This window comes from Notolabrus celidotus, chromosome 6 (assembly GCF_009762535.1).
Source record: "Notolabrus celidotus isolate fNotCel1 chromosome 6, fNotCel1.pri, whole genome shotgun sequence".
Lineage (NCBI taxonomy): Eukaryota > Metazoa > Chordata > Actinopteri > Labriformes > Labridae > Notolabrus > Notolabrus celidotus.
The window spans coordinates 12,034,046-12,047,471 of NC_048277.1; the positions used below are offsets into that span (position 1 = coordinate 12,034,046).

General features: G+C 41.2%; 1 protein-coding gene across 1 annotated transcript in view; it reads left to right on the plus strand.

The window, feature by feature from the left end:
• siah1 (siah E3 ubiquitin protein ligase 1) overlaps positions 1-12,651 on the plus strand; it is a 35,259-nt gene extending 22,608 nt beyond the window's left edge. Inside the window, exons 3-5 of the mRNA XM_034685581.1 lie at positions 5,670-5,851; positions 6,951-7,247; positions 10,277-12,651. Coding sequence (XP_034541472.1) covers positions 5,670-5,851; positions 6,951-7,247; positions 10,277-10,648 — 851 coding nt within the window. The 3' untranslated portion in view covers positions 10,649-12,651. The remainder of the gene's footprint in view (positions 1-5,669; positions 5,852-6,950; positions 7,248-10,276) is intronic.
• The last annotated feature ends 775 nt before the right edge of the window (positions 12,652-13,426 follow it).

Sequence of the window (13,426 nt, forward strand, 5' to 3'; positions counted from 1 at the left end):
CCCCACTGAGCTCCTGTTTTTGCATCCTTCTCTTTCACTTTGTTGTATTTTTAATTTTTGAGCATCATTTCTAATAAGCTCCGACCCTTTTTGATGTAATTACTGACATCCAGAAGCCTTGTGTACTGTACATGCGGGCTGTAAAAGCCTTCACTAAGCCTCTTGGTGGCAACAACAAAAGGAGCTGGGCCTTCCTTATCTGACTTTCCATACTTCTATCTCGGCTGTGTCACTCCTTGCCCCCAACGTGCGACACACACAAGTGATGCTATGTTTATAACCCCCACTGGCTCTCTTTAGCTTGGCTTGTTGCCACTTGTCATGTGAGGCAAGCTAACTGCAGTTAGCTTTCATGATGTGAGCCAGAAACTTCAAGTAGGCCAGCGATTCTTTGAAGGACTTATATAACACTTAAAAACAAACACCAAGTCTCATTAATGTTTACAGTATCTGTGAATCCCTCATTGAGGTTTTAGTATTGTTAGTGTTTGAGCAGTGATTCAAGGAGACTTTGATCAGATTGGAAGCAAAGCAGCAGAAGACAAAATAGTGAGGTTCACAAAGCAGGAAAGAGCAGAAAGTACTCAGAGTTAGTGACCAGATCAAGCTGCAGGGAGACTGAAACTCTACAGTGTGTCTTCTGTTGAATAAAACTAGCCTATCACAAAAGTACAACATGTGCACTCAGCATCTCAGCACAACTGTCACCAAGCAGCAGCTCACACTCGTTCATAGCAACACAGCTGGTATAAGAAATCAATCATATGGGTTAATACTAGGGATGTCCGGATCCGGATCTCAACTATCGGATCAGAGTCCATCTGGACGTTTTTTTAATTGATAGGTGTTTAGCATTTGAGCCGATCATCTCATCCGATCATTTACGTCTGCTGTCACTGAACACAATTTGCAGCTGAAGGCGCGAGTGTAATTGAGTGTTCTGAGTTTGCTTAACCGTGTATACATAATGAGAAAATAATAAATGGGACATTGATATAGATCTCAAGCCATGATTTAAATTTTATCGTAGAACTCACATGTGCACCGCCAGACCTGCCATTGTGAATCACACACCATCTTGTGAGAGTTACATTCAGAGCAGCCTTGGATTTACTGCAATGCATGCAGTTTAAATATTGCCAGGTCGTAACTGTAAATAAGAAGTTGTTCTTAATGACTTACCTGGTTAAATAAAGGTTAAATAAAAATTAAATAAATGCACACCAGTTTCTTGGTCTCATGCAGCAGAGCTTGTAAAACAGATTGCGAGTTTTACAATAATGCTAGCTGGATTAAGTTGAATGGAATGAACATAAGACATATATATGTAGTATTTAATTGCTTACTGTTATTAAAGGAGAAGAAAACAGTGTACAGCTCAACTTTCTTATCTCTTGTGCAACTATTATCTAGGCAAACACAAGTATCGGTTCAGGACTCTGTATTGGCGAATATTCAATATGAAATAATCAGGATGGGGGGCCAAAAAAGCAGATCGGGACATCCCTAGTTAAAACAATTCAAAATAATTTTTTGCTCCATTATTCATCTTGTTAGAAAAAAAAATACTGAAAGAAAACTCTAAAATATTGAACGCCTTTCTTTTAACATGTAAAACTATTTATGTACTTGTCACACCATTATACGTATCCTGCTAAGTGTTCCATGTGTTTGTGTTACTTCAATCCAAAATGGTAAATTAAGCACATCAATTAAAACCTCACTAGTCTCTCAGATGTCTTTATCAACCAGTGAGTGCAGATCTGACTGAATTCAAATCATATAGTGAATTTATAACAATGTCTAAACAAGAAACAGATAAACATTTCTAATAAAACTAAAACAATACCTTTTATTCACCAGATCTGGCAACCACAATGTTTCTCAGCTCTTAGAGTAGAAAACGTGCCCCCTTTCTGGGCCTCCTGGTTGAGGTCCAGTGTTGATCTATTTCAGTGAAGTATGTTCAGCCATACAGTCATTCTGCTGACGGAACTGCAGTCAGTATTCCTTATGTTGTATCAACTGTAAACCATTAGTGGTTTACATCAGACTGTTACCTGATCAGGAAGGGAGGCATCTTGTTTATACGAATGATTGTGGCTTCAGTTTTGATTGGCCCGAGTCATCTCTACTGGTCTCACAGCTGTGACTGCAGTGAAATCACACACACACACACACACACACACACACACACACACACACACACACACACACACACACACACACACACACACACACAAGCAGCTGGAACACAACCTCATCTCTTTCAAAACTCACCAGCTGATGTGTGATAATAGTTGGTTAGCTTGTTTATACTAACAGATGCATCTTTTTTTAAAAGCATGTTGAAACATATAATTTATGTGAAATACTGAGCTTGTTATGATTCATAACACAGCGCAAGTTTCCAGTCTGGAGGTCTGTATACACAATACAAGTCTAGTATCTCAGACATACTCTCAAATTACCCATCAATTTTAAACGTCTTTGCCACTAACTCTGTCTCTGTTGTCTTCAAGCTGTTTCTGCCCCGTCACTGACTGTACAACCTCTGACAGTCGTTGCATGCCAGCAGACTCTGACCCTGGCCTTGGCCAAGCTGAATGTCCAGAGCTAATTTGGTCCCACTGCTGTTAGTGCTGCTGCTGCTAGCATGCTAGCCAGCTAAGAAGTTCTATTAATAGCTGCTAAGGCATTATCTCCACCACAGCAGATGTGTTTACAAGCTGACAGGCACAGTTGCAGCCAGCTAATACTATCTGTCATTAGGTCTAGTTTTTACCTCTGCGAGTTGGCATGTGAGGATTTAACCCAACAGATGCACTTGCAGAAGCGATCTTCCTGCTGGCACTCTTGCCAACTATCTGGACGTGAAAGGGCAGCTTATGCAAGAAGATAAGGATGATGGTGTAGATAACAGCACTGCATTCGTTTGTCATAGTTACTGGGTTTGGTGGTCATAAACTTTTACATAAAATCACAAACCACTGGTGTTTTTCAATTTCCTGATCAAACCTTGAAGCTTTATTACATTACATTATTGGTTGTTCAATGCTTTCTTCTTCTGTCTAATGTTGGGTGGCAACTAGCTTTTAAGGCTCATTAGCGCCCCCTCCCTTTCCAGTGTTTTTTTATCAAACATTTGTTAAATTTATTTTGAGAAAAATAATATCACGATAATTATCGTATTATCCCTCAGCCCTATGTCTAGTGTTTAAAACCAGCGTTGAACGTTTCCACCTAGATCCTGATGCACCTGATATTTACACTGAAAAGATGCAGAGGCAAATTCCAGACCCCATATGGTGTTCCCTGACTCCAGCAGTATTTTCTATTTAACACCTTTTAAAATGCAAAATTAGCTGCTGGGTTAAGCAAATGCCATGACTAAAGCTTTGGCAGCATTTTGCTCGTGGGTGTTAATTTCCCAGCTGTTATGCTGTCTGTCTACATACTGCTGCACTGCTTCACCACCGTACACTCTTTTTTTTTTTTGTCTTTGCCTCCCACACATACTATCCTCTCCTTCTCTGCTCTGGGTCTCCCTGGGTTGCGTCTGTCTGTGGGTAGGGCTTTAAAAAGGATGAACTATGCCAGGGAGCAGAGTAGGTGGGGTACACAGTCATTCCACTCGAACCCCACACTACCCAGAAAAGACCTGACTCAAGAAACATCCTCTTTATCCTCCCATCCTACCTCCTTTTTTTTGTCTCCACACCCACACTGCTGTGTCCTCACATCACCGAGTTGAACGTTTTTCATTTCTTTTTCCTTCTTCTCTGTTGTCCTCCTCGCTCATCTGTGTTCTCATTAGCCTCTTGGCTTTTCCTCCCCTCCTCCCTCATACTCACCCCTCTTCATTCTCAACTTTGCTGCCTCACTCCTCCTCCTCTGCCATTTCCTCAACACATAGATTCCCCCCCCCCCCCCCCCCCCCCCCCCGCTCCCCGCCCCTTTCTGACTTACATGCCATCCCATAATTAACCACAAAGCTGTTACCAGGGCAACTACACACCACGCTAGGAAACGGCACATACACAGACCGACTCACACCACATCTGAGTTCACTTTGTCTGCTGGTTCTTTTTTACACATGTTAACAAGAAAATGCTCACTGTATTGGTTTGCTGATAATAGTTCTCCGCTCATCCCTTGTATCAGGCCAGAGAGAAGCTTGTATCCTCCAAATGAGATCCAAATGTCTGCAGGAAGCAGAGTCCAAACATTCAGAGGCTGCAGTCAGGCTGGTTTCAAATGTAGCACCTTGGTTACAGATGTGTTACAGCCTACATCAGACACACAAATGACGTAGTGTGGTAAGATTTCAAACTGGGGTACAGTGATAAGTTGACATTGTTAAAAGTTGCAAATGAATATAAATGTTAGTTATTTGGACCGTTACGTCATGGCGTGTTTGTTTCATGCTGTGAGCAGACATTGGATCGTTTTCATGAGTTGCTGAAGAGTGAGCCATCTCACATCCTTACTATCTCTGCTGAGGGTTGCGCATTCAAAAGCAACCAGGGAGTGACAGGTGAACAAAACAAAGCAAAATGGCACCCCCATATTCTTAAACTTCCAAATAAAGCTGGGCGATACTGAAAAAGATGTTATCACGAAATCATTTTTCATATTGGTTGATATCCATCATTTTCACGATAAATATCAAATAATTGTTTCATATCATTTTAAAGGCAGTTTTTTTTTCTCCCGAGTGAAAGTTGAAGAAACCAGACAGCTTGTTAGCTTTTATCTGTGATTTAGTAGTTTAGTAAGTAGCCAAAATATCTTAACTAATTAAGTTTAGCAGCCTTTCTTGTCGAGCATATTTTCACTCTGCTTTGAGCTGGTAAGTTTGGAGTTTTCCTCAGTGTCACTATCTCTCGTTTCAGCTGTGTTTACATTCCACTCCAACATCTTTAAGCCCGCCTACCTCTCACCCTGTGACATCTCTGTTCAATGCCGACTTCTTCTTCTGTTTAATGTTGGGTAGCAACTTGAGTTGTTTGGGGGGTGTAATTGCAGTCTTAAATATATTAACGTTTAATTGTACATTTGTTATATTTATATTGAGAAAAATATCAGGATAAAAACATCTTACTTCCAAAGTCTGGACGCATTTCACCCTCAGTATTGCTGGGTAAGACAAAGCTTGCGTGCCCTGTTTGTAAAGCAGACCATGCCTATCATGGAGAATGTTGGTGTAATGCACACAGCTGAAAAGAAAGCATGTTGGGTGTGTCTCTTTTAAACATTGTAACATTCAACTTAACAGTCAAAGTTTCCGTCACGCTGTTAGTTTTCTCTCATTTACATTTTCAGGCCCTTCCCTTAAACCCCCTCAGTGTGAACACTTCTTCTTTTTCTCTCCCTCTCGTATGATTTTCTTCCTCCTCTCCTTTCTTGCTTCTCAACTGAGGAGGAAACTCTCAACAATAATACTATACTAACCATGCAGCAAATTGGACTAAAACGACTAACTTACTTGTAAAGCTTAGCTGCATAGACCGTTACTTGATTGTTTCTACCTGTGGAGTATCTGTGAGTTAGCAAGAGCAAGGTGAGCTGAAGAGAGCTGTTCCTCTGTCTTTGTGTCCCTGATAGAGCTCCATACACCATGCTGTAAGTCTCATCATGCCCTCTCTTCCTCTCTGTCCTTTTAACAGAAATGAGTCGCCAGACTGCCACCGCGCTGCCCACAGGAACCTCCAAGTGCCCCCCCTCTCAGCGCGTGCCCACCCTGTCAGGCACGACAGCCTCAAACAGTGACCTGGCCAGCCTGTTCGAGTGCCCTGTGTGCTTCGACTATGTCCTACCCCCCATCCTGCAGTGCCAGTCGGGACACCTGGTATGTACGCTGTGCTTGTTGTACACAGTATGTTCTTGAATTTGATTTCACAGGTCTCTCTTGTTTTTATGTCTCTTTATCTAAGTTTGTGGTATCCATGGTTTTGATTACCAAATAATTTCTCTTTTGACTTAATTTAGACTCAGATTATTGCCAGGGATACTGTTTTTTTTTGCTTTGCTGCAAAACACATTGTAGAAATAACTTTTATTTAAAACAGCTTTAAGAGGTTTGAAGTTTAGGGTAAATGATGTCCCTTTGGAGTGAGTAGATAACCTTTACAAATCAGTGTTTTAACTGGCAGAAAAAAGTGTTTGCTTGATTCAACTGTAGAACTAGGGAAATATAAATGATTGTTGTCTGCCCAACTGTGATCCTTTTTATAAATTTTACATTTGAAAAATAGTGTCAAGTAAAAAGGTAACAATTTATGAATATATAACAGCATGACCGACTCTACATGACTATCATGTGTAAAGTTTAAGGACTGAAACTAATCATGTCAGGCTAAAGGCAGGACTTAAAACAGGATCAGCAATGATTTTCTAATATTCTTATATTCGAACATTCGTTCACATAGTAAAAATCAAAGAGTTAATGTGAATATTTTCTCATTTAAAAGTACACATTTTCAGCGTTTTTACCAGTGCCTGGTTGCAATACGATGATCGATATTCTTAAAGCTATTTGCTAACCACATTAAGAAACAGAACGAGAAGAATGCTAACTGCATTAAATAGCTATAGAAGAAGAAAAAATTAGCAAAAGTCATGGCGATTTTCTCCATTTTAAATCCCACACTGTTACACATATATTTCCAGAGACTGAGTACGTATGTAAAACGTAAACGTATACGCCACACTATGTCACAGAAATACCGACATAAAGAGTGAGGCCGACGCTGTCAGTGCCCGCTACTAGCAGCACCCCGTCCTGCTGCTGGTTAACTCGCCTGGTTATTTGAAAATGCCAGTGATTATTGAATAGTATTTTGGCTTGAAATGCCCATCCCTAAAAAGTACCTGCAAGTAACTTCAGGAAGTTTGTCCTGGATCACTGTAAGTTTAAAGTCATAACTGGCTGATGTGTTCATTCTCAGGTATGCTCCAATTGCCGGCCCAAACTCACCTGCTGTCCCACCTGTCGAGGCCCTCTTGGCTCCATCAGGAATCTGGCCATGGAGAAGGTGGCAAACTCGGTCCTCTTCCCCTGCAAGTACGCATCGTCGGGCTGTGAAGTCACCCTGCCTCACACTGACAAGACGGAGCATGAAGAGCTGTGCGAGTTCCGGCCGTACTCCTGCCCCTGCCCTGGAGCATCCTGCAAGTGGCAGGGATCCTTGGACGCTGTCATGCCACACCTGATGCACCAGCACAAGTCCATCACCACACTGCAGGTTAGACTCATACTAACCTCATACTACATCATACTTAATGAACCTTGCTCACATGAGGAGAAAACTGTGCTGTGAAACCAACCAGCTATTAAGAATCTTTCAAAAAAACTAATTGGAATCAAAGCTAGCAGCATGACTACCAGAGAAGGAAAAAAGCAAGTCTTCAAACTTCATAATCTTGGTTTGTCTCATTGTCCCTTCTCCTCAGCTTGCTCTTCTCTGATAAATGATGCCAATGAATGCCCAGAGGTGAAATACGTAAATATTTACAATTGTTTGATTGAATCTTCTGATAAGATGATCATGTGACCTTAAAGAGATCCTGGGAAATAATCAGTCCATTTATGATGGTCATTAAGGCTGGAAGATCTTCCTTTTTAACACCTTCAAATATGACAAATTTGCAGTTTGGTTGCTTAATTTCAGACAAACTGTAAGTGAGGCATTATTTTTTTACATGCAGAGTTATTGGAACTATTGTTGCCATTTCTCTCTATAATTTAAGCTACATAAGGTTGATCAGCAGCATTTGTTGAAGGAAAAAAGTATTCATATTTGTTGACAGCAGAATATCTGTTTTCAGAAAGATAAACTTTGAGTAGAAAAAAATTCAGAAGACCTTGAGAAAAAGTAATCTGTATTAAATGTTGGATTACATCATCAGCCTGACAGAAACATGTTAAGTGCACTGAACATATTTGTAATGGTCCCAGCAAGAATGAGTGGTTTGACTCTCAACAGATTGGTCTTATTTACTATAATTCAGTGATTACCCACTTCTCAACATTCAAAGGGAACAAAGCATCATCACATTAAACACCACCACCAAACCAAGGCAATAAAAACCCTGTACCTTCATTCATCATACCGGCATTTGTTTATATCCTGTTACTAGGGCTGGGCGATACTTCGATAACGAGAATTATTGTGATATAATTTTTCTCAATATAAATATAATGAATGTTTGATACAAATTTGATATATCTAAACCTGTAATTACACCCCCAACCATCGGAAAGGGGGCAGCGCTAATGTGGCTTAAAAGCCAGTTGCCATCCAACTTTAGAAGGAAGAAGAAGACAGCATTGAACAGCCAATCATGTCGAAGGTGTAAGAGGTAGGCGGGGCTTAAAGATGTTTGGAGCGGAATGTAAACTCAGCTGAAACGAGCAACAGTGACACTGAAGAAAACTCAAAACCTACCAGCTCAAAGCAGAGTCGTTAGTCTGACACTGTGTTGACTCTGCATTAACTATTAACTTAATACACTTCATTAAATATACTTTCAGGATGTGGGTAAAGAAGAGCATAGAGACAACTTCTGCTGTGCATTTCTAATACTTTAAATGTCCACCGCGACCGTAGTACAACCAAGCGGCAACCTCCGGTCTAAAAATATGAGTCCAATGCGTAAGTGTTAAAAGCTGCAGTTCATCGAGGATCCGCTTGAGGCTGGCTCCGGAAGTACCGGAAGTCACATACACATGAATGGGGAAAAGACGATCTTTGCAGCAGAAATAAACATGTTTACAGCCTGGTACAAAAGAGGAGTGTAGTCTGAATAGCTAATTTCTAGATGTCCTCTCACTGTGAGGGGGGTGAATTTTTTTCTAATTCGGTAATTTAGAAGATATTGAGATTACTAGTCTTCCAATGAGAGGCACAGCTGCCTGCAGGAACACTGCAGCTGTTGGCTAGGAGGCTCAAAGCCCGCCTATTTACGTCACACTGGCTCGACAGAAGCAATATGGCTGCTGCAGCCGATTGGTCTCAAAACAGCTCTTCAGAAACAGATGGGTGACGTCATGGATCCTACGTCCATATTTTTTACAGTCTATGAGTACAACTAATAAACACTGGATAACCGTGATGCATTCACTGCATTGTGGGAAACACTATCACTCTCCTCATAACTCCTAGTAACCTTAAAGGGGAGTGCAAAACTCAAAACAATACACAGAATACAATTTAATATATCTTTGTTGTAAATTTGAATCGAGCTATGCAAATTATCTGGAAAAAAAAGAATCTATAAAATAAAACTTCACAAAAATCTCATCTTACACGAAAAACCTGCTTCCTGTTAGCACCGTCAGAAATAATGGATTCAAGAAGTTCATCAGAAAACTCAATCCAGACACAAACTAACAAACTGTCTGGTTTATTCAACTTTCACTCAGGACCAAAAATCTGACTTTACATTTCAATGAAATAATGATAAGATATTTAACGTGATAATTATCAATATCGATTGATATGACATATTTTATTGTGATAACATCTTTTTCAATATCGCCCAGCTCTACCTGTTGCCACCTGTTACCCAGCATGTCAGCGGCAAACCCAGCCTTCAAAATAGAAGCCCTAAACCAGTTACAAAAATAACACAAAGAAAATAGAAACTTAAACTTTTAATCAAAGGCATGACATATAGAACACATGTGAACACATTTTTTTATAAATTTTTATGATTTACAATATTCATCCTCAGTTTTTAAGAAAGATACACATCAACAGTTTGTATACTTTTTAAAATGTGCCTCTTGTTTGTTCTTTATAGAAGTGTGCTCCTTTAAATGATCATGCCACATTCAACTAAGTTAAGTTAAAAAGAAATGTGTACCCAATTCAAGGCCATAGAGCAGGAGTATAAAAAGGAACTAAACTAAAACAAAAAAACAAACACAACAAAGACAGAAGAATAAAAGGAGCATTAACCCAGAGTCAGGCTCCTCCAAATTATCATCCGTTTGTAGGAGGCAACTGTTGTCTGCTGCATGTTCAGCATACTAAATGCGTGACTCCCCGGGTACCACAACAGTTGGTATTTTTCATCAGACATACACTCAGCACTATGACACCACATCACCAGCCCTACTTAAATCCCTGCTCTGTGTGGGTCTTGAAAAAGAATCTGTCTGCACTGCCTCTATGAAGACATTTCAATCATTTTCATTTCTCATAACTTCCCATGATACTGTCACCTCAACTAAACCTGGTTAACATGGCATGTGTCTGTCTCTGTCCAGGGGGAGGACATTGTGTTCCTGGCTACAGACATCAATCTCCCGGGCGCGGTGGACTGGGTGATGATGCAGTCCTGCTTCGGCTTCCACTTCATGCTGGTCCTGGAGAAGCAGGAGAAATACGACGGCCACCAACAGTTCTTTGCCATCGTGCAGCTCATCGGGACTCGCAAGCAGGCCGAGAACTTTGCCTACAGGCTGGAGCTTAACGGGCACCGGCGCCGCCTGACCTGGGAGGCCACACCACGTTCCATCCACGAGGGCATCGCCACGGCGATCATGAACAGCGACTGCCTGGTGTTCGACACGTCCATCGCACAGCTGTTCGCAGAGAACGGCAATCTGGGCATCAACGTCACCATCTCCATGTGCTAAGAACTTTTCAAAAGAAGAGGGTCAAAAAGTTACAGACTGTGCAAGGGGGCATTTTTTTGGGGGGCAAATAAGTTGTGACCTCACAGCGCCCCCCCATCTCAGCCTCACCCCTTGAAAAGTGGAACTGGACTGTCTGATCAGGCAGTTGTGGAGACCCATGGGGTGGGATGGATGGATGGATGAATGAATGGATGGATGGATGGATGGAGGGATGGATGGAGGGATGGATGGATGGATGGATGGATGGAGGAATATATACACATGGACATGGCTGTGTAGTGATGGCTATAGACTTCTTAAAACACAAACGTTTAAGTGAGACTCATGCACGCACATGCAGTCTCTTGTCTATTGGTCATAAACACGGCCACAAACTGAGAAGCTGTTCCGTCGAGCCCCCCTCCCCCCTTCCTCTCTTTATTTCCGTTTCCCTCTTACCCTCAGTCATCCTCACACTTTCAAACAGTACAGCAGCTCTCCATCCTCCTCACAGAGCGGAGGCTGCTCACTCAAGCTAGATTTCAACAAGGACTCCTGGTCAGTGCGGGGTAGCTAGCCAGCTATTTAGCGCACACCCCGAAATAATCCTGCTGCTTTTAACCCACCTCAGAACTATCTGCACCTCCTGGATCGAACGGTTCACACTCCAAACACACACAGGGCTCCACATACTCGTCTGTGGCTGTGTTTCTCCACAGCGGGCATCTCCATGTATTCACTTGCTCAAACTGAAACCCAGAGCAGACAACGTTCCAAACAGCAGATGAGGAGAACTATCTCCTCCTCTGACAGATGTGGCCATCGCTGGCCATGACTGGACATGTTACCCATAGGAACGGGGCGGCTGTAGCACCGATACAACCACACACACTCAGTTATGTCCAGGATGACTGCAGTGAATGAACTGGGTCTACCGAGCATCCATCTGGTCTCCTTCCGGCCCACATCTGGACCACACGGGTTCACCCGAAGCTAAAGATTGTGCATCGGATGCTCTTTAAATAGTTGACCGTCGTCATTGATAGTTCATAGAACAGACTCTGCTCTCATACTGTACGGATTGAAGGAGGCGCACGGCGATGTCCGCCCTGGATGTTTGTTTTATTTACATTTTCATGGATTGGACTCAAACAGTGGAGGTCTCACAACACACTGAACACATACCTGTTCTTTGCATCACAGGCAGTGTGTGCAGGTGTAAATGTGGATGAATTAACTGTATGTCAGAGCATTTTCAACTATTTTTTGTTTGTTTTTCAAAGCGAGGAAAAAAATACACTGCATTTCAGTTGAGTCAGCATTTTCTTTTGGGTTTATTTCTGAAGTACGTTATTTCTTTTTAATTATTTAGTGTTTTTGTATGAGAGGAGAGAAGAACTCTTTCTTTGTCTGTGTATGTCTGTGAATGTGTGTGAGTGTGTACATGTGTATGTGTGTGACATGGACATGTGGCAAAAAGCCTGCTCACTTCCTCCTGTCTCATCTCCCTGCTCTTCTTCTTCTTCTTCTTCTTTCATTTCTTCTCTTCCTCCGTCTCGCTCTGTCTGCTGTCAGTGTCGGCCTCAACCACTGATTGACTGATCACCTAACCAGGAATGAGGGACAGTTTCTACCGTTACAATGTTGCTATTGTTATTATTAAATGGAGATTATCATAATTATCATTTTTGTAATGACTTTTAAAAACAAAAATTAAAAGGCAGTTGTAAAACTTGTGGCTAAACTTCAGTGTTTGTAGTTAAAAAGCAAGTTGTGTCGTTCTTCTGAAGGTTTGTTTTTTTCCCCAGATGGATTCTTTTTTCCTCATATATTTGTCTCTCTGTCCTCTTGTTTGTGTGGTAAGTCTTTTATTTTCCTTTTTTGTCTAAGAGGAGGGAGGGAGGTCAAGCCAATCATCTCTCCCTTGCTCTTCGTGTGGAGTCTCAGTAATGTTGCTGCTCTCCCTCAAACTCCTTGACTCTTTCTGTTTTAATTTGTCATTAAATAAATCTATCTTTTTCATACCTGCTGCCTCTTACTCTCCTCTTTTACTTTAGGTCCTGATCATGGCTGTGTTTTTATCTCCTGACTCTGAGGTACCCTGCAGAGTTCTGACCACGACTAGTTTGGAAGTTTACAGTTAAGATTCTTGTGCATTCACAGATGAAAATAATGCTGCTTTAAAAAAAAATCTACTATGCAAAAGTTACATCATTCATAAATAGTTCTCATTGTTATATTAAATATTGTGGATAGACAGAATTGAGTCAGAAACTCTGACTTGTTAACAAAAAACACAGACAGGGCACATCTATAGATTCTTGTTGGATACTTATCTCAAAGATCTTCTGTTCATTTGAACAGTTTAGTTTAGTTTATTTATTATTCATCGTGTCTTGCACCGGTGCCCAGCCCATATGGACTTACAAGACACTACAAAAACAAAACAAAATAGGAGCAACAACATAAGAGGAAAAAGAAAAAAGAAGAGCAGTTAAATTACGTCACATGTCCAGCAATGACCTAAAGTAATTAAAAAGCACAGAGGTACACTTCAGACATTTGACAGTGACAACAACTAAATCAGACATAGAGTGTGCTCCTACGCTGCTGAACAGCATTCAACACAAACTGAGCAAACTGGAACACTTTGTGAGTAAACAGGAACTGAAGTCTATCTTCATCGGACATGGAAAACAATTCAGGACAGTTTTCTAATATTTTGTTGAAAAGGAGGCACCTGAGATCATGATATGATGGACAGTAGAATAAAAACTGAACATCTGAGAAATTCTACAC